This window comes from Aulonocara sp. 'chitande type north' Nkhata Bay, linkage group LG18 (genome assembly GCF_057382095.1).
Source record: "Aulonocara sp. 'chitande type north' Nkhata Bay isolate Kocher_YH1m ecotype deep benthic linkage group LG18, A_spYH_male_GT1.1, whole genome shotgun sequence".
Taxonomy (NCBI): Eukaryota; Metazoa; Chordata; class Actinopteri; order Cichliformes; family Cichlidae; genus Aulonocara; species Aulonocara sp. 'chitande type north' Nkhata Bay.
Genome location: NC_141361.1, coordinates 1,085,451 through 1,106,445, shown reverse-complemented (window position 1 = coordinate 1,106,445; position 20,995 = coordinate 1,085,451). Strand labels below are relative to the sequence as shown.

Genomic DNA, 20,995 nt, shown 5'->3' with positions numbered 1-20,995 from the left:
TGGGAGCAAGCATATATATATGAGTATATATCATTACACACAATTTATCCAAGTAACTACGATTACGTCTCTAGTGTATACAGGTGTATATGTCAGGATGAAATCCACATCAATTTACTGCGAGTTTGCTGTGATTGGTCTGATGTTCACAGCTGGAGTCAGACAGGTTTCTGCAGTCAGGAGGAGGAGGAGGCTCACATCTCATTCACTTCCCCTGAAGCTCATCACAGCTGTGTTATGATTCTGTATCCTAACAAAGGTGTGTGGCTCCCTCTAGTGGATGTTGTGGAGTATTCTGTTGTCTTTGCTCCAAAGGTTTTTGTACAGAGTTTTGCTGTTTCCTGTCACTGTGGGCTGCAGAGCACAGTAGTACACAGCAGAGTCAGACACTGCAGCAGAGGAGATGCTCATCTTGATTTCTTCTCCCTCCACTTGAATCTTCAGTCCAGGAGTTTTTTCTTCTCCTACTGATCCTGAAGGTGAGTGTGAGATCAGGAGCTCAGGTGCTTTTCCTGGATGTTGTCGATACCAGAAGAAATAATTAGCAGCACCTTTAGAGTAAGTGTAGGTCAGAGTAACTGTGCTGCCTTCTACACTGGACTCTTCATCTTTGGATGGAGTGAGGTCTTCACAGCCCACACCTGAAAGATGAGATGACAGTATTAAATGTGGGGACGTTAATGAATCATTTGAGTTGAACATAGTTTCCTGTGTAGGTGAGCAGACCTGTGAGAGTGAGAAGAATCAGAGGAAACACACAGTGATGTAATGACAGCATGTTGAGGAACATAAAGTTTGTTTTGTGTTGAACTCTGTTGAATGTGGAGGTTTTTCTCTCTTCTATAGTTCAGTAACAGCTCAGCTCCTCCCTGAATCTCTGCTCCTCCTCTCTGCTCTCAGTCACTCCTCCTCCTGTGGTTTGCAAACTTGAAACCCTGTGAGGTGGGAGGGTCACTGGAGTTAAAAATACAGGGATCTCTCCCCCCCCCCCCATTTGTCTTCCACTTTGGGCCAAAAAGTATTCCCAGATTATGTCACCTTCGAGCTGAGCTTCTTCAGAAATATTTAATATATTAAAAAAAACAGCTGTGGTAGAATATAAAGTATGATGTTGTCAGGTAAACAATGGAAATAGATCCCAATAAATTTCAGCATCAGACAATATGTCAATAAAAAATATCTATTTATGCCATGAAGTTGTTGTGCAGATGCTAATCATGGACGAGGTTTGGACCTAGCAGAGCTGTGACGTCATTTCATCCAGCATCCCTCTCTGCAGTTATGAGCTGCTTAAAACTGTTCACCTTTAAGCAGGTCTGGGCTGCTGGTGTGTTTCTTATTCACTCACTATGAGTTTAGATAACTGTCTCCATTTTAATCATTAGTTATTATTATTCTCCAGCTCTATTCAACAGCATTTCTTTATTGTGTCTTCCTCCCCTCACCAACTTGTTGCATTGGTTGTCTCAGGTGTACTCAGACGATAACTTTTCACTCAGTATGTAAGGATGCGTCTCAAAGTGTGTTTAAAAGAGAAGAACGGGTTTATAAGAGGGGAAGGTTTTTATGGCTGAAAATATATAAAAATATCAGAATAAACATGTCGATTCTTCTTTTTGGATTTTAACCTATTGTTGGGGTTCCCAGAACTTAACCTCCACAATAATGGAGGGAATACTGCATAGATTTAGACAAAGATATATAGATATATATAATATAGATATAGATAACAATGAATTAAACTGACAAACACAAGCTTAAACATCTCACCCCAACAAGTTGATGAAGGCCAGATATTGACTGTGGTATCATTTTAACATCTCAGACACGGAATAACAATTATGAAAGGACGGCAGCAAAATGATTTGCTGCTTCTGAAGGAGTTTCCACAAAAGCTTCGACTTTTGCAGCCACTGCTTATCTGACTCTGATTTTACTCCAATAACTTTCTTTCTGATTAAGATTTGCACACCATTAAGCACAAAATTAGGCACATTTTAAATATGCTAAATCTGATACATTTGTTTATCAAATATAGCTTTTGCTGTTTGACTGTATTCCTTAATGTCTTTGTCCTTGAACGTTCCTGCAGTTGGTTTGTGGTTGATGTGGATTTGCTGCTCATGTGAATCCTCCCACAGTGTTTCATTAGCAGCTGTAACCACAGTGACTCTGATAAAACAGGAATTAGCAGAATCCATCTGATATGAAGCTGTGCTTTGAATACCACTTCCCTCCTCTTTGAAGAGTAGTCAGATATCTGTGTTCAGGTTTTTGTACAGCCTCTTCTACACTTTGTATCACTGTGTTTCTAGAGCACAGTAGTAGAGAGCTGTGTCTGCCAGGGTTAGGGCTGCTATGGTCAGATTAGTTGTTGTAGGTGATGTTTCTGATTTATAACGTTTATCAGGAATATATTCACCTGTCTGCTGTCTCCTTCCTTTCCAGAGTATAAACTGAGGAGCCTGAAGGTCAGAATGATGTCTGTACCAGTGAAGTAGAGGATAACTTGAAGTTGTCTCATGTGAGTTTGACAGATTCTCCTTCTGTTGCAGTGACTTTATCTCGTTGAGGAGTGATTGAGTCTCCAGCTGTTAGTCCTGGAAAAAGTAGAGAAAATGAAGCCATCAGACTAACATTGTCCATGAGGCTGAGAGGAGAAGACAGTGGAAATGAGGAAAAGTAGGACAGAAGTAAAAATCTACAATCCTCCAGACCAATGATTCATTTCTAGCAGAGTTCAGAGCAGAGAAAGAAATGTTGCGTTCTGAGAAAGAGACAAAAGTTCACCTATGAAGTGAGATGAAAACAAAAAGAGGTGCAGCAACATGTCTTTGGAGCTGCTGAAGACAGACAGACAGCACATGAACAATGTTCTTCCACTGCAGCAGATTCACCAGGTTGTGCTTTTATTTCCTCAAACTTTTTGCTCTCCAGACAGAAATCATCTCATTGGTTGAGCTGGACGTATGTGGGCGGGGCCTGTGGATGATTTTGAACCTCCAACATCGAAGTGAGTGAAACAGTAAAATATACAGTGATGTTAAGTATTAAACATTACTGACAGGCTGGATTCAGTAGGATTGATCACTCTTTCTGTTAGCAAATACATGAATAAACCCTTTTTCTATTTTACGCTGCTCATGTACGCCGACACTAACACAAAAACTGATTTCCATCCACGATTAGATGAGACATGAGTTGAATATCATGAGACAGTTTGCAAGATGAAATTCACAGTGTTTTATTCATGAACGATCTTTTTCGTCACTGTTTCATGTTTAGAATCTGTTCGGATGTATTTTTGTTATTAAGAAATCCAGAAAAAATATCCCAACTAAAACCTCAACGATAAGAACTTTTTTAAAGGCGGAACAACGAGTAAAATGTCCTGTTTTGGCGGAACTTCCCTTGTGCAACAGTAGACGGAAGTGAACTGCACAAATGCGGAAGTAGCATTAGCTTTGTTCCTATGTGACCGAGCCGAGTGTTGTTGTGTTGTTGTGTGAGCTGCGGCAGCAACGATGCCTTCAGTTCAGTATCTGAGAGAGTTCATCAACGAGCGACTAACTGCTGCTGCTGAACAAATATTCTTGGAGTTTGAAAAAACGATCGTCCAGTACGAGGAAGAGATCGACCGTCAGCGCAGACTGCTGGATATCACCTGGAAACCCCAAATCAAGCTGCACAGGACAGGTGAGTGTCCCTCTGAGGGAGCATCCTGATCACAGCTCTGCGGGACGTTTCTGATTGTGAGGACTTTTTGGAGATGTGAGCTAACAAAGAGCAAACAGAGGACAGGCGAGTTTCGCTCTGATGGGTGAACTCACTTCAACTCAAATTCAAATTGCAATGTGCAGAGGGTGGACTATAAAATACATCTTTATTCACCACAGACAGTTATAACCCTGTTGTTTCACACAGCTCATATAAACAACAACAAAATATGAAAACTATTCATTACAAAGGTCTGTGAAGGTTCTCAGTCCTCCAGGTCATCGTAGTCTAAGGAGCTTGGAAAGAAAAGTGTCTGGATTTCTTTAAGTGGCCAGGATGTGAGTGGGCGTTAAGGCATCTGGGAAGGATCTCAGAACTGGAGGCGGTGGCTTACAACACCAACTGTCTGCCACCTATAATCCAGTTTTTCAGATCCCAACTCTTCATCAGTTCTCACATTGAGTGTTTAGAGTCGAGCCCTCGCGTTGCTCCTCAGTGATGCTTTAATGGTTTTACTGAAGCAGAGAACAAGTTTAACTCCATTTTCTCAGCCGTGTGTAAACGGCAAGCAAATTCTCTCAGCTGAACCTGTAACTAATAAAAGTGAAATGTCTGTGAAAATGCAGGAAATAATGAACCTGTGTGAATGTGTTAAATCCGGGGCGTCAAACTTATAGCCCGCAGGCCACATTCGGCCTAGAATACAGCTATATCCAGTAGGGCTGCTCAATTAATCGAATTTTAATCACGATTACGATCTGGGCTTTCAACGATCATTAAAAATGACGGAGCCGATTATTAGCCCCTCCCTCATTTATCCGCGACACCTTAAAGGCCGGTCCGTGAAAATATTGTCGGGCATAAACCGTCCGTGGCGCAAAAAAGGTTGGAGACCGCTGATTAAGAGGACCCGAGGGAAGCTCGGAAAGCTAAGCAGAAGTTATTTGGAAAAGAGAGGTAAAAAAAACTTCAGTGGTGTTGCACACTATTTTATATTATTTTTTAAAGTTATTGTTAACCCTTTAAAACCGGTCAGAGCAGCACGCTCCGTTTTGTGTAACTATTTTTAAATCCCTGTAGAACCTGAACCGTGTGAGCTAGCGCAATAATTTGTTTTGCATATGAAACCGGAGGAGTTGTACTTACATCTGATGGCATCAGCTTGTCCTCAGTCACGGTTTCCTTCCACATATAGCTTTGCAAAAACTGCATAAAAAGCGCTTGCAGGAACAAAAACATAATATTCCAGAAACACGCTTTGCCGATCCGATCAGCTGTTCGTAACACTTCCCACAGTTAAACAGATGTCAGAGCGAACTGTCACATGTCCGCCATTTCCTGCCCGAAAGTGACGTCATTTTCGCGGAAATTTATTTTGATGCACCTGCTGTTTTCTTTGCAAATTTGCATCATAGGATTGTTTTTTGTTTTTCCTGCAGTATATAAAAATTAATGTATCTCCAAAATAAAACTATGAAGACACTCAAAATAAATTTCCTGTTGTTGTAAACTATTTTTTGCAACTTTTTTGTATTTAAAGTTTTGAGGGATAAACCTCTTAAATTTCTCCAAGTAGAAATATATGTAAAAAAAAAACCCAAAAACGATTTTCAATTTTTTTTGTAGTTTATTGCACTTTTTTGCAATTAATGTAGTTACTATGGACTTAATGCATACATATTATTAAAATATGAGCTATAACAGTTGTATAGCAACTTGAAATGCTCCCACCAATGGCACTACAACATGTAAAAAATATAATATAAGCTCTGGCAGACTTGGTTCTATAGTAGGTCTTATGGGTTAAATAAATATCGTCAAATAATCGAGATCTCAATTTCAGTGAAAATAATCGTGATTATCATTTTTGCCATAATCGAGCAGCCCTAATATCCAGCCCCCGTGATAATTTCTTATGTGAGTTATTACGGTTTTTCTGAATTGCTAAAACACATTTCCTTAAATCTCATCTCTTTGTCTCAAAACACTAAACACAAACTCCAAAATTCAAGCTACACACACAAAATCTTCGACTTGTCTTGCAAAACCAAACATTTGACCCAAAACTATTTTAACTTTTGTCAAAATCAAGCACTACTGTCAAAAACCACACAAAACCAGCCAGTGTGCAAACACGACTTAGCAACGATTACACACTACAGAAATAAATACAAAACACTGTGAGAGAGCTGGAAAATAATATTTATCTGTTCATTCATTTATTCTCACATTTTGACAAAAAGAAAACTGCCGTAAAAAAAAAAAAAAAATATATATATATATATATATATATATATATATATATATATATATATATATATATATATATATATATATATATATATATATATATATATACATTAAAAAATTATATATTTTTACAGCATATTCAGGTAACTTAATCTGCCTCAGCATCACACCTCTGTGCTGGGTCAGGCCACAGGACTTCATCCACATCATATGTTATGGTCTGCCTTGCAAGGCAACGAGATTCCAGATCCAGCCCTGAGAAGATTCCAGTCCCATCTCACCACATGCTCCATTCTTTGCTTGAAGTAGATTTTCCTGTGTGTAAGGGTTTCGGTCGTATACTTTCCATCTCCGTGCTGAGAAAAACACCTCAATAGGGTTCAAAAGGGAGAGTATGGTGGAAGACACACATTGATAAAATGCTGCTCATTGTGAAACCAGTTGCATAATTTTGAACCACAGTGAAAGCTCACATTGTCCCAAATGATATTGGATGCTCTGCCTGCTCGCGGTCTCTCTACTCAAGCAAAGCATCCTGTAGACCATCCAGGAATGTTGCTATAAGTTCGTTGTTGTACAGCCCAACAGTAACATGACTGTGGAGAAACCCACAGCTGCTGATGGCAGCACAGTTACATTTCCACCACGCTGGCCATGCAGTTCAATAGTGGCACATTGACCTATGACATTGCAACCTTTTCTTCTCCTTTTTGCTAGATTCAACATGTATGTTGTCTTCTATATTCCCTTGCTGCATTTCATGCAGTCAAATTGCATTATTTTGACGGACCATATCCACAATAAGTGTCTCCTGGTGTTTAGGGCTGGGACGATGTGTCGACGTAATCGATTACGTCGACGTTAAAAAAAAAAAAAAAAAAAAAACGTGCGTCGATGCGTCGTCACTTTCAAAACAGACATGGCGGCAGCGAGTAGCAGCAACATGATTGAGGCAGCCGCAGTCGACTTAAATCAATCCACCCGAATTCGCAATTCTACAGTATGGGGATATTTTAACAGAAAAGGAAGTGTTTCAGTCATTTGCCGACTTTGTAAGGTGGAAATGGCCTATCATAAAAGCACGACGGCTATGCACCAGCACCTCAAACGACAGCATCCAGGAGCAGCTTCTGCAAAGGACAAACCACCGTATGTTTTCAACTTTTTTACCAACACTGCTTTTTACTCTTTAATTCATCCAGACACCCCCCTCGTAGGCATACACTCACTCATAGACACAGAGAAAAACACTCAACCTCCGTAAATGCAAAACTCATTTAAGCTGCTGTTTAGTTGGTTTTTATTTGTGGCCCATGCTGGCAAAATGAGTCGGAATGCGCGCAGGCTGATTATGGGAATCTGCGAAAGACAAAAATGTGAGACAGCGAATTGGCCGCAGGAAAAATGTTAACGAGGATAATGCACCACCTGCTAAGCATAGCCGTCGTGGACAGTATTACAACATTGTTAAAGTGCTTATAATCGAATAAAATTAAAATAGAATCGGATTGTAAAATTAATCGCTAGATTCATCGATTAGGGAAAATAATCATTTCGCCCAGCCCTACTGGTGTTGTGAGCACATGCGTGTTCTTCCACCCTCATTTGGCCATCTTTCAATTCTAAGCAAAATACCATTTAGTTATAAGTATTGTTAAATCTCCCAATTCTTTGGGCTGAAGGAAGAACAACACCTGGTGTATAAATGCTCAATCAACAATCTCTTTATTCCATACAACACTTTGAGCATTAAAAAACGTCTAGACGGGAGATGTGGACTGGAAGGCGTCTGCCAGATCTCAAAGGCTACGTTCACACTGCAGGTCTTAATGCTCAATTCCGATTTTTTGATCAAATCCAATTTTTTTTCCGTCTGCTTGTTCACACTACAAATAAAATGCGACTGCAAACGCGCTCTAGTGTGAACGCTCAAAGCGACCGCATGCGCAAAAGAAGACGTCACACACAACGCGCTCTGTTTAGACCCAGACCAAACAATATGTTTGACTGATGGCTCTTAATATAAAGACTTTGGACTTTATGTTTCCCAATTTTTGCTTTAAGTTATTTTGTTATTTACATAATAATGTAAATAGCACATACGAAAGTGACCCAGATCGGATTTGAAAATATCGGATTTGTGCCGTTCACACTGTCACACCATGATCGGATATGAGTCGCATAGGGTCAAAAAAGTCGGATTTGATGCGCTTTCGCCTGCAGTGTGAACGTAGCCAAAGTGTCTGACCGTTTCTCGCATTCTTAGAGCTTTGGCCCCCCCTTCCACAGTCATAAAACCTAAACATCCACATTCTTACTCTCTCAGTGAGCCTAAGTTATGACCTTGGCTTCCTGTGCAGTGTGTTCTGTTCTTCCTAATCAGACAAATAACGCCATGATTCTCTGAAAACAGTTTTACTTATGAATCAGCAGTATAATGCATCATAAACAATGTAATTCATCCACAATAAAGCAGCAGTCTCATGTAATACAAATCAGTTTAATAAATGTAATAGTTATCACCTTCTTCTAAGTCAGGAGAATAATGCAGCCTAAAACTACATAATGATTTCACAATCTTTACTTAGAGGTATAACGTGGCATAAGATAGTATGATGTAAACATGTGCTATGCAAGTATATCAGACTATTTCATTTACAGAACTAAAATGAGTTTGTTGTGTACAGAGAATCTTTGAGCTTGACTCAACGGTTAGGCCTTGTGAATACATCTTTGTGGATGAAGCTGTTGGTTGCAACATGTGTTTTAAATTATGAGTGGTAGTGTGTTAATGATGAAAACTGTGTGTTAGTTGTGTTTCGCTTCTGTTGCCTGTGTCCATCATTCTGGGTACAAGTGCGCCACACTGCTAAATGTGTTTTGAGTTTGAAAGTTTAGAGTTTGGTAAATGGGAGATTCAGATTTGCAAATGGTGTCCTGACCAGATGAACAGTGTTTCAGATTTTGGCATCTGTGGGATTGATTTAATGAAAGAGTTTTCATAGTTGGCAGTATAATTTTTACAATGGGATTTAGTGTTTTAGCAATTCAGCAAAACTGTAATCGCCCGTCTATATGTCGGAGCTGAATCTTTAGCCTGCTTAGAATCCATGCAGACAGGGGTGGGACTTTATTTTGATGGGCACACCATGTGGCCAATCACATGGAAAGACACACTGGGACCATACCATTACGTGGAAGAATAAAGGGGGGCAGACGTTTTGAAGACAGCATATGTAGTGCTACAGGCAGGCACACAGAGAGACGGGAGCCGGATTTAAATTCAAGCATGTCGGGAAAAAGTGAAGAAACATAAAACAAACATCTGGCTGCATTTCAGTGATACTGGAGACTGCAAAGCTGCAGAATTGATCAAACTAGCAGCTGCTTTTATTTTCAGCCATTTTTCACTGTGGAGGACAAAAGGTTTCAAACGTGTCTGGTCTTAAAATGTGCGTTCTCTCTATTAGTAATAAATGCACTAAATAAGACTTATGGAAACACAAAATGAAAAGTGCTTGAGAAAGACAACATTTGAATATTACGTAAAATAAACTATATATGACGTGTGTTTATATGATAGGCTCGCGACCCTGAAAAGGATAGCGGATGACGTGTGTTTGAATGGCAGAGATGCAGAAATGTGTGCATATAGCACAGAGCCATGGCTCAGTGTGTCTAAATGAGTCTCACAGGCCTGAATGTGCGCTTGAAGCCACTGGGACAGCTTGTGATCTGACGGCACTTTCTTTTGTCTTTCAGTTCTTTATAGGTCGTATAGGTCAAAAAATCTAAATTGTATTTAGAGAAAAAAATCAATGTGAAGATTAGTTGTTTCAAGACAAACTGTTCTCTGAGTTAGTGAGGCCGTACTTGAATGATTTGGCTTTCAGTTTATAAAGTCAGGGCTGAAGAGATGGTACAGAAAGCTGTGCATGCTCAGATGGAAAAAAACAAACATGAAGGAGATTTACACAAAATGAAACAGCTAGTCGTGGACAAATGTGAGGTCATCGATGGTTACAACCTCGTAGAGTAAAGAGGATCGATGTTGTCTCACAGGACTCATCTGCACAAGGCATTTTATAGAGTACAGCAGCAACGGCAGTTTCTTAAAACATCTCCACATTTTCACTTTTTCTCAAAATGATCAATGACATATATATTTTTTGATATGTCCCTAATGCTCCATTGCATCGTTTTGCTTTCTCCACCCTTAAAATTAGTGACTTGAGTTTAGAGAATCTCAAGTGTATTTGTTTTCTCCTTTCGTCCCTCTAGACGTCCCACAGCAACACGTCTCCTCGGAGGAGGAGGTTCTCCCTGAGCAGCAGCTTTGTAACCAGGAGAGGAGCTCCAGTGTGGAGCAGGAGGAACCAGAACCTCCAAAGATTAAAGAGGAAGAGGAGGAACTGTGCAGCAGTCAGGAGGGAGAGCAGCTGGGACTGAAGGAGGAGACGGATACCTTTATGGTGACTTTTATTCATAAGGAAAGTGACCACAGCAAACCAGACCCAGTCAGCTGGGATCACCTTCTCTCTCACAGCTCTGATGTAACTGAAAGACAGTCTCAGGAAAGAAGCAAGACTGTAGATTCAGGATCAACTAGAAATAGAAAAAAAAGTCACAAGAATGCAGATGATTCGCCTACATCAGAGAATCACTCTGACACAAGCAAAAGGGCTTTCAAATGTGATGTTTGTGGAAAAGCCTTTAAGCAGAATTATGAAATCAAAAGACATTATAGAATCCATACTGGTGAGAAACCATATCCTTGTAAAACATGCAACAAAATGTTTGCATGGAGTGGTGATTTACTGAAGCACATGAGAGTTCACACTGGTGAGAAACCATTTCCTTGTAAAACCTGTTTGAAAATGTTTGCAAGTACAAGTTCTTTATCGAGCCACATGAGAACGCACACGGGAGAGAAGCCATATGCTTGTAAAGCATGTGGGAAAATGTTTGCATACAGTAGTGATGTAAGGAAGCACATGAGAGTTCACACTGGTGAGAAGCCATATCATTGTAAAGCATGCGGGAAAATGTTTGGTTTTAGTTGTTCATTGTTGCGCCACATGAAAACTCACACAAGTCAGAAGTCGTACTCTTTCTAGAGAGAAAATGATATCATGGAAGCCAAGGTCTTCCAGTTTATTAGATGTGAGATTGGTCTAACCTGTTCCAAAACTTTAAGTTTTGTTTGTTTTTGGAAATGTTTTCCTTTACTTGCTGTATATTGGATAACTGTCAATCTCTGTGTTGTGTAATTAAAGTTAGTATGTTGTGATAATGATATGAAATAATAATACAGTGGTCCCTCGCTATGTGGTTCACCTTTCACAGATTTCTTTTCTGCAATTTTACATGCTTTTTTTTTTTTTTTTTTTTTTTTTTAAAGCACATTGTGTCCTGCATCCTGATTGGCTGTAGACCATTATCAATCAATCTCCTGCAGTGTCTCCTGTACAGTACAGAATGCATTCAGCTTGTCAAATTTACCTAAATCTTCAGTCGCTAGCAGTGTGACTAAAGTGCTGTACTGTATGTTTGTAAGCTTTTTCCAACAAACACAAAAATGTCAATGAAACGTTTAATACTAATACTGCGCTTATTTTTCTACGAAGGTTTGAACTTTGAGAGTGTTTAAACGAGAGAAAAGTGTATAAAGTGTGTAGTGAGGGGTTTTACAGCCTTAAAACATCTCTAATAATTGTAAAAAATAAAGTTGGCTACTTTGTGGATTTCACCTATCGTGGGTTATTTTTAGACGTAACTAAACGTCTCTGGTTAATAAGATGGATGAGCTGTACTATCCAGGTGAGTATCATCTCACCTGAATCTCATGGAGCATCACTTTGAAACACTGCCTAGCATGACTCTGAATTCACAGACCTACAGGTTACCTGAGCACAAGAGACAAATTGCATAAAAGGAATTGACTGAAATGTTTAGCTGGGAGTAACAGAAGAGTCGCACAGTGCTTGGTGTATCCCCATAGTTCTTGTAGTGAAGGAAGATGGTTCTCTGTGTGGACTACTGAAAGGTGAATGAAGTGTCTCGCTTTGATGCTTATCCCATGCGCTCGGTCGACGAGCTCCTGGACCAGTTATGCGCTGCTGGTTTTTTTCACAATGCTGCATTTAACCGAGGGCAACTGGCAGATTCCCTTGTTTGCAAAGTCTAAGAAAAAACTGCCTTTTCCACGCCATACGGGTTGTATTAATTCATCACACTTCTGTTCAGCTTATTTGGACTATTACTTTCCAGCACCTCATGGACCGGGTGCTGTGGCTGCACGCTACATATGCTGCTGCATACCTGGATGATGTTATCATCCAAAGCAACATTGGGCCGGTCTGCCTCCCACTCTGGACCCCCACCAATTTGCCTACAGGACAAATCGATCCACTGAGGACGCTATCACCATAGCGCTCCACACTGCGCTGAGTCACCTGGAGCACCGAGGAAGCTATGTGAGAATGCTCTTTCTTGACTTTAGTTCAGTATTCAATCATATCATCCCGGAGATCCTGGTCCAGAAACTGTCTTACCTGGGACTCTCCACCCCATCTGCCTCTGGATCAAGGACTTCCTGACAAATAGACCACAGTCTGTCAGACTCGGCCCCCACCGGTCCAGCACCATCACAATCAGCACCGGGTCTCCACAAGGATGTGTTTTGAGTGTGTCATCTAAGTGTTCAGAGAGTGCACTGAAAAAACCGTGAAAGAATGAGGGATCATCAACATTTGGACCATATACACTTGCAATACATAGCTTTTTATCAAGTATAGATAGTTTAATGATTAAGAATCTGCCCTCTGGATCTATAACTGTATCGAGTACTGTGAAATTAATATTTTTATGTATTAAAATTGCTGCTCCCCTTTGTCTAGAATTATGACAAGCTGAGAACACATTAGCAAACTCAGGTGTTTTAAGTTCATTCGAACCTCTAAGAGGTCTGTGGGTCTCTTGTAAAAGGACAACATCTGCCTGTAGTTTTTTGAGTTGGTTAAATATTTTTAACCTCTTTTCTCTGGAGCCAGCTCCATTTATATTCCATGTAATGAACCTCAGTGTACCCATAGATGTTTGTGTATAACTAGGGATGTATGCTGTGTGCGTCGCTTAGACAGGTGGAGAGAATACGTCACTTGTTCATAAATAAAGAGAAGGAGAGAGAGAAAAAATGTGTGGCGAGATGCTCCCTGAGTCTGACTTTGTGTATGCATAGTTACTAATATGAGTAGGCTTGGCTTAAGTGTGTGTATCCTAAACGACTGTGTGCGCTGTCTGACTGAAGTAAATGTGCTGCCGTTGAGCGCATGGTGCGTATGTGTCGAAATAAAGGATGTTTGTGGATGAGTGTCGAAGCAGGTGATCGAGGCAGTGAAAGGAATAAAGAAAGAAACCAAGGACAGGGGTGAGCAGCATAAAACCAAGAGGGGGAAAAGAGAGGAGGAAAAAAAAAACGAGAAGAAAAAAACAAACAAAACGTAAACATTCCAATTAAATCACTGACGGAGAGTGACGGTGTTAATTCTGCTATGAAATCACACTTTAAGATGCGATTTGATGCTGGTAAGTTAAACAGATGTTAATGCAAGTTAGTGTGAGTGGACAGGGAAATGGTGCAGCTGATTCTTATCTGGTGTGAGGTTAATACAGCCACGGAGTGGTGTTCGGGTTGCGGTGGAGCTGTCCGTCCACGTACAGCCGGTCCACAGCGATGACAGCGCGGGAGCCCTTCTGGATGAAGCCGCGTCAGATTGGGAAGAGGACCCTGCGTCGTTCCAAGATCTCTTTGGGGAACTGGTCGTTCACGCTGAAGTCCGTTCCTTTTAATTCCCTGCCGCGGCTTTTCACATGTTGCTTTTGTTTGAAGTGGCCGAATTTGGCCACAATAGGACGTGGTCTCCCGGTCACAGCCCGCATGGGGCCGATGCGATCCACTCTATCAAAGGTGATGTTCTTCACCGTGTCCTCCGGCAGCTTCAGGTGGGTTTTGATGAAGCTTTTTACCGTAGTCTCCACGTCTACTCCAGCGGCTTCTGGAATACCAGAACATACAAGATTATTACGCATGCCACAAGCTTGTAGATCAATAACTGTCTCTTTTATTTTTTTATTTTCTCTATTTAGCTGAGTAACATTGTCTGTGAGACATTTCACCGACTCCCTTAGCGTGGCATTTTCAGCAGCGAGCGTTTCCACCTGCTGCTGGCTGTACTCCAGGGATTCTCGACATCTTTTCGACAACGGCGTCTCAGATTTGGCCGGGGAAGATGCACTTTGAGCCTTCTTCATAACGAGATCCTGGAAGCACTGATCAATGTAATTTTGGAGAGCCTCTAAACTCTCCCCGTTGTTCTCCAGGGTGTTGGAGATGATTTGGACAAGTATTGTTAGTTATAAGACAATTGATAGGTGCATTTGGTAATACTGAAGCTTAAATGAATTTATTCAAATCTAAACTACCATTTGCTTTAAATTTCTGCCAAAATCTCCGGCGTCTGACGTCAGTTACAACATGAGTCGCTTACCTTGTCCGTCACTTCCGTCACTTACCTCCTCTTTTCACTCCCACATTGGGTTGGCAGCTGCGGGGGTTTGGCCATTCCTCTGCAGATGATCTGTTAGCTGTTTGACAACTACTCTTTCAAGGATCTTTGAAACGAAAGGAAGGTTGGAGATTGGCCTATAATTAGCTAAGACTGCTGGGTCTAGAGATGCTTTTTGAGTAAAGGTTTAACTACAGCCAGCTTGAAGGCCTGTGCCCTGTACCAACACAGAGCGGAGCAGCTATCTGAACGCTACCCCAACAGAGGTCGATTATCTTGGTAATAATTTCACCTCCTCACTACGTACAACTCTGGATACTGTAGCTCCTGTGAAAACTAAGGTCTCTAATCAGAAGTACCTGACTCCGTGGTATAATTCTAAAACACGTAGCCTAAAGCAGATGACTCATAATCTGGAGAGGAAATGGCGTGTCACAAATTTAGAGGATCATCATTTAGCCTGGAGAAATAGTTTGCTGCTTTATAAGAAAGCCCTCCGCAAAGCCAGAACATCTTACTATTCATCACTGATTGAAGAAAATAAGAACAACCCCAGGTTTCTCTTCGGCACTGTAGCCAGGCTGACAAACAGTCAGAGCTCTGTTGAGCCAACCATCCCTTTAACGTTAACTAGTAATGACTTCATGAACTTCTTCACAAATAATTTTTTTATCATTAGAGAAAAAATTACCAGTAATCATCCCACAGATGTAATATTATCTACAGCTACTCTTAGTACCATTGATGTTAAGTTAGACTCTTTTTCTCTAATTGATCTTTCTGAGTTAACTTCAATAATTACTTCCTCCAAACCGTCAACGTGTCTTTTAGACCCATTCCTACAAAACTGCTCAAAGAAGTCCTGCCATTAATTAATTCTTCGATGTTAAATATGATCAACCTATCTCTAATGATCGGCTATGTACCACAGGCCTTCAAGCTGGCTGTAGTTAAACCTTTACTCAAAAAGCATCTCTAGACCCAGCAGTCTTAGCTAATTATAGGCCAATCTCCAACCTTCCTTTCATATCAAACATCCTTGAAAGAGTAGTTGTCAAACAGCTAACAGCTCATCTGCAGAGGAATGGCTTATTTGAAGAGTTTCAGTCAGGTTTCAGAGCTCATCACAGCACAGAAACAGCTTTAGTGAAGGTTACAAATGATCTTCTTATGGCCTCTGACAGTGGACTCATCTCTGTGCTTGTCCCTTAGACCTCAGTGCAGCATTCGATACTGTCGACCATAATATCCTATTAGAGCGATTAGAACATGCTGTAGGTATTACAGGTACTGTGCTGCAGTGGTTTGTATCATATCTATCTAATAGACTCCAGTTTGTGCATATAAATGGAGAGTCCTCTTCACACACTGAGGTTAATTATGGAGTTCCACAGGGTTCAGTGCTAGGACCAATTCTCTTTACATTATACATGCTTCCCTTAGGCAGCATCATTAGAAGACATAGCATACATTTTCACTGCTATGCTGATGACACCCAGCTCTATCTGTCCATGAAGCCAGATAACACACACCAATGAGTTAAACTGCAGGAATGTCTTAAAGACATAAAGACCTGGATGGCCGCTAACTTTCTGCTTCTTAATTCAGATCAAACTGAGGTTATTGTACTCGGCCCTGAAAAGCTTAGAAATATGGTATCTAAGCAGATTCTTACTCTGGATGGCATTACCTTGGCCTCCAGTAACGCTGTGAGGAACCTTGGAGTCATTTTTGACCAGGACATGTCCTTCAACGCACATATTAAACAAATATGTAAGACTGCGTTCTTCCATTTGCGCAACATCTCTAAAGTTAGAAATATCCTGTCTCAGAGTGACGCTGAAAAACTAGTTCATGCATTTATTACTTCCAGGCTGGACGACTGTAATTCATTATTATCAGGATGTCCTAAAAACTCACTGAAAAGCCTTCAGCTAATCCAAAATGCTGCAGCAAGAGTCCTGACAGGGACTAGAAAGAGAGAGCAGATTTCTCCTGTTTTGGCTTCCTGTTAAATCCAGAATTCAAAATCCTGCTCCTCACATACAAGGTCTTAAATAATCAGGCCCCATCTTATCTTAATGACCTTGTAGTACCATATCACCCTATTAGAGCACTTCGCTCTCGCTCTGCAGGCCTACTTGTTGTTCCTAGAGTATTTAAAAGTAGAATGGGAGGCAGAGCCTTCAGTTTTCAGGCCCCTCTTCTGCGGAACCAGCTTCCAGTTTGGATTCAGGAGACAGACACTATCTCTACTTTCAAGATTAGGCTTCAAACTTTCCTTTTTGCTAAAGCATATAGTTAGGGCTGGACCAGGTGACCCTGAATCCTCCCTTAGTTATGCTGCAATAGACGTAGGCTGCCGGGGGATTCCCATGATGCATTGAGTTTTTCCTTTCCAGTCACCTTTCTCACTCACTATGTGTTAACAGACCTCTCTGCATTGAATCATATCTGTTATTAACCTCTGTCTCTCTTCCACAGCATGTCTTTATCCTGTCTTCCTTCTCTCACCCCAACCGGTCGCAGCAGATGGCCCCGCCCCTCCCTGAGCCTGGTTCTGCCGGAGGTTTCTTCCTGTTAAAAGGGAGTTTTTCCTTCCCACTGTCGCCAAAGTGCTTGCTCATATGGGGTCATATGATTGTTGGGTTTTTCTCTGTACCTATGAAGCGCCTTGAGGTGACTTTTGTTGTGATTTGGCGCTATATAAATAAAATTGAATTGGTACATAGCTGATTATTAGAGATCGAACCATTAATTAATGGCAGGACTTCTTTGAGCAGTTTTGTAGGAATGGGGTCTAAAAGACATGTTGATGGTTTGGAGGAAGTAATTATTGAAGTTAACTCGGAAAGATCAATTAGAGAAAAAGAGTCTAAATGAATATCAATGGTACTGAAAGTAGCTGTAGATAATATTACATCTGTGGGATGGTTGAGTAATTTTTTCTCTAATGGTTTAAATTTTATGTGTGAAGAAGTTCATGAAGTCATTACTAGTTAACGTTAAAGGGATGGTTGGCTCAACAGAGCTCTGACTGTTTGTCAGCCTGGCTACAGAGCTGAAGAGAAACCTGGGGTTGTTCTTATTTTCTGCAATCAGTGATGAATAGTAAGATGTTCTGGTTTTGCGGAGGGCTTTCTTATAAAGCAACAAACTATCTTCAACATCAGCTCGTAGTTTAATGTGTGTCTATCCTTACTGCTGCACTTTTGCTGGTTTTCACAGTATATTTCCTCCCATGTGTTTTTCTTGTATAATTTCTTTGTCTTGTCTCCTTTTGTCTCTCCAGACGTCCCACAGCAGCATGTCTGTAAGGAGGAGCTTCTCACTGACCAGCAGCTCTGTAACTGGGAGAGTCTCAACCAGAAGGAATCAGAGCTTCCTCATATTAACGAGGAACAGGAGCAACTTTGCAGCAATCAGGAGAGAAGACAGGTTATACTGAAGGAGGAGACTGATACCTTCATGGTGACTGCTGATTATGAGGAAAGTGACCACAGTGAACCAGAACAAAAGAGTAACCAGCTTCTCTCTCACAGCTCTGCTGTAGGTGAGAGCCAATATCAGGAAATAAGGAAGAAGTTTGATTCAGGATCAGCTGGAAATGGAAACAAAAGTCACAACAATGCAGAATATCCACCTACCTCAGGAAGTCAATGTAACTCTGATAAAAGTAAAAAGTCCTCAAACTGTGATGTTTGTGGAAAAGCCTTTAAGTATGATTATATAATGAGAAGGCATTATCGAGTCCACACAGGTGAGAGGCCGTTCTCTTGTAAAATGTGTGGGAAAACGTTTATATCTGCTAGTTCTTTGTTGAAGCACACAAAAACTCACTCAGGTGTTAAGACATTTTGTTGCACAACTTGTGGGAAAAGGTTTTCATATAACAGTGATTTACTGAAACACACAAGATCACACACTGGGGAGAAACCATATCATTGTGCAACATGTGGCAAAGTGTTTGGATATAGTAGTTCTTTATTGACGCATATGAGAATGCACACAGGTGTGAAACCATATAATTGTAAAACATGTGGGAAGACGTTCAAACGTAACTGTCATTTAACGGAGCACATAAGAACTCACACAGGTGAGGAACTCAGGACTTAGAACTCTTATTGTCAATGTACAGTTGCTTGCACACTGAAATTTTGAAGCAATACCACATAGTGTGAAAATAAAGAAAACAATATACAAGGAAGAAGAAGAACAGACAATATAAGAACACTATGTACACTATAAACATGATGTAGACGTCATAATAAAACATTGTAAATAATAAATAAGGGTGGAAGGGCTATGGTCATTAAGGGATGGAGATTGCACATATAGCTGAAATATTGCACAGCAGGAGCAGAATATTGTACGGAAACAAAAAGAAACTCACAAAGCAGCAGAAAGCTGTCCTTCTCAACTACATAAACCGGGGCCATGCCTTTACAAATGTAATGTGAGACGGCTCCTGTGATTTGTTTATGGCGCTGGGACGTTTTCTCATGAGGGCCTTGTGTGAAAGACTGCTGTATCTTCCGCTGGTATAGTTTTTATTTTCCCAACTTGCTCCCGTCGTTCCACAACTTGGTTTAGCTTGGATTTTCTGGATTCTTGAGTATTCTTTTTTGTGGACCTTCTATAAGTGATAGAAGAGATTTGTTGTGTTGCCATCGGGTGCAGGACTAGTTTTATAGCATAGCTAAATAGGCGTCTTCTGCTCCGTGTTGGTGCTGTTGAACCCAGTGGCTTTGTTGTCAAAGATGTGAAAAAAGGTTCAAAACCAGAACACAGTTGTGGCGCCATATGAGAACTCACACTGAGAGGTGTATTTTGACACAAGGTTAATTGCTCAGCTGTGTTGAGCTAAAAGTCAGAGGTTTGTGTCACAAAAGTAGCTGTTTTTATCTAATTTGCTGTGGTAACTTACACTAATAACCTGGTCAGGAGCAGGTAATGTGTTCAGAGTTTCACTTTAAAAGTGACTGTGCTGTTATACCTCATTCTAATCTGCTGCTAAATCTCTTTAACACTGATTAAATTGTAGCAATTAGAACACACAACACAAGAAAGTAATACAATTAATTTAGATTTGCCACAAGCTAAAGCAAATCTTTTCTTAGTTTTTGCTGCTGTAAGTTTCAGGTCTCTAATGTGCAGTTGTTCCCTTAATATCATCTTCGCCTCTGTCAGTGTGTCCCAGGGTGGCTGTGGCTACAATGTAGCTGCCATCACCAGTGTGTGAATGTGTGTGTGAATGGGTGGATGACTGAATATGTAAAGCGCTTTGGGGTCCTTAGGGACTAGTAAAAGTGCTATATAAATACAGGCCATTTACCATTCATAATCTACCCCTCAGGTTAGAAGTCTTTTTAGAGAAAACAGTGTCTAAGTAGAGAGTTTCTAAAGGTTCAGAGTTAAACCACCTTAACGCAGTAGTATACCTGCTGTAACGGTCATTTTTCTCACCACCATGACCGTTTTTTACAGAAACTTGTTGTACACCCACTGTTACGGCGCAGGAAGCCTCTGCATTATTGTCCTGAACAGTCAGATCAGCCTGATGTCTTCAGCTGTCAGACTGCGATGTGATCAATTTTTAATGTTTTTATTTGTTGTTGTTTTGTCTTTTCAGTTTTTTGATACACATGGAAATCTACTGTGTTGTTGAATTAAAGTTAGAATTTTACAATTATGTTATAAACCAAAAATGCACAACAGCTGTTTGTTTTCATTCTTTGTTTTTTATCCACCCAAAACTCAAACATGACGGCCAACCTAACCACTGTGGTGATCACTGAGTAAGGGAGCAGGTTGGCCGTCTATCACAGGTCTAACAGAGACAGAATATTCACACTCACACGTTTGCATGTGTGATTTTAAGTTTGACTTTTTTGATCTCACAGGTAAAACTGTGTTACAGCAGCAGGATGAGAATGAGTAAAAAATGTGCGGTATACAATAAACAACAAATAACAGAGTTAAAATAGAAGTGCCAGGTAAGGGTCTAATACTATGAGATGCAACAGGAATGTAAGACTGGCATTGTGTAAGATACTCATGAGCTAAATAACAACTAAAAAAGTACAACTACATTTGTACAGTCAAAGGGAAACTAGTCCAATGTTCTTCTCACAGTTTCAGTCTCGTAGAGTAGTGATGTGTCGGTTGCGAACGAAACAGCTCTTAGAGCCGGATCTTTGACGTGAATGACGCGAGCCATGTTTTTTTTTTTTTTTTTAGAGACAAAGCACATACAAGCTCCAAAGCACGTACAAAACACAACAGACGTGCTCCAGGATGCTAGGCACAGTGTTGAGCTTTTGTTACGTAGTGGCTACACAAGCCAGAAAGTACCAATGACCGGATTTGGTGTGTGGTAGTAACAGGTAAATGAACATTTTTTCTTTAATTATTTGAATATAACTATACACACATGCTTTCATGCTTTCAATTGTGTAATT

At 40.5% G+C, this 20,995-nt stretch overlaps 1 protein-coding gene across 1 annotated transcript; it reads left to right on the top strand.

Annotated features, from left to right (window-relative positions):
* The first annotated feature begins 3,436 nt into the window (after nt 1-3,436).
* LOC147307554 (uncharacterized) lies at nt 3,437-18,818 on the top strand. Its single transcript, XM_086271808.1, has 3 exons — nt 3,437-3,696; nt 10,249-10,641; nt 17,827-18,818. Exons 1-3 carry the CDS (start codon nt 3,525-3,527, stop codon nt 18,648-18,650), a joined length of 1,389 nt encoding a protein of 462 aa, XP_086127934.1. The 5' UTR covers nt 3,437-3,524; the 3' UTR covers nt 18,651-18,818.
* Nucleotides 18,819-20,995: the final 2,177 nt, after the last annotated feature.

What these genes read in the sequence shown, in the direction of transcription:
- LOC147307554 (XM_086271808.1), top strand. Translation starts at nt 3,525, where the DNA reads ATGCCTTCAGTTCAGTATCTGAGAGAGTTCATCAACGAGCGACTAACT. An exon ending in AATCAAGCTGCACAGGACAG is followed by an intron (nt 3,697 to 10,248) that starts GTGAGTGTCCCT and finishes TCGTCCCTCTAG; the next exon opens with ACGTCCCACAGCAACACGTC. An exon ending in AGAGAATCACTCTGACACAA is followed by an intron (nt 10,642 to 17,826) that starts GCAAAAGGGCTT and finishes TTGTCTCTCCAG; the next exon opens with ACGTCCCACAGCAGCATGTC.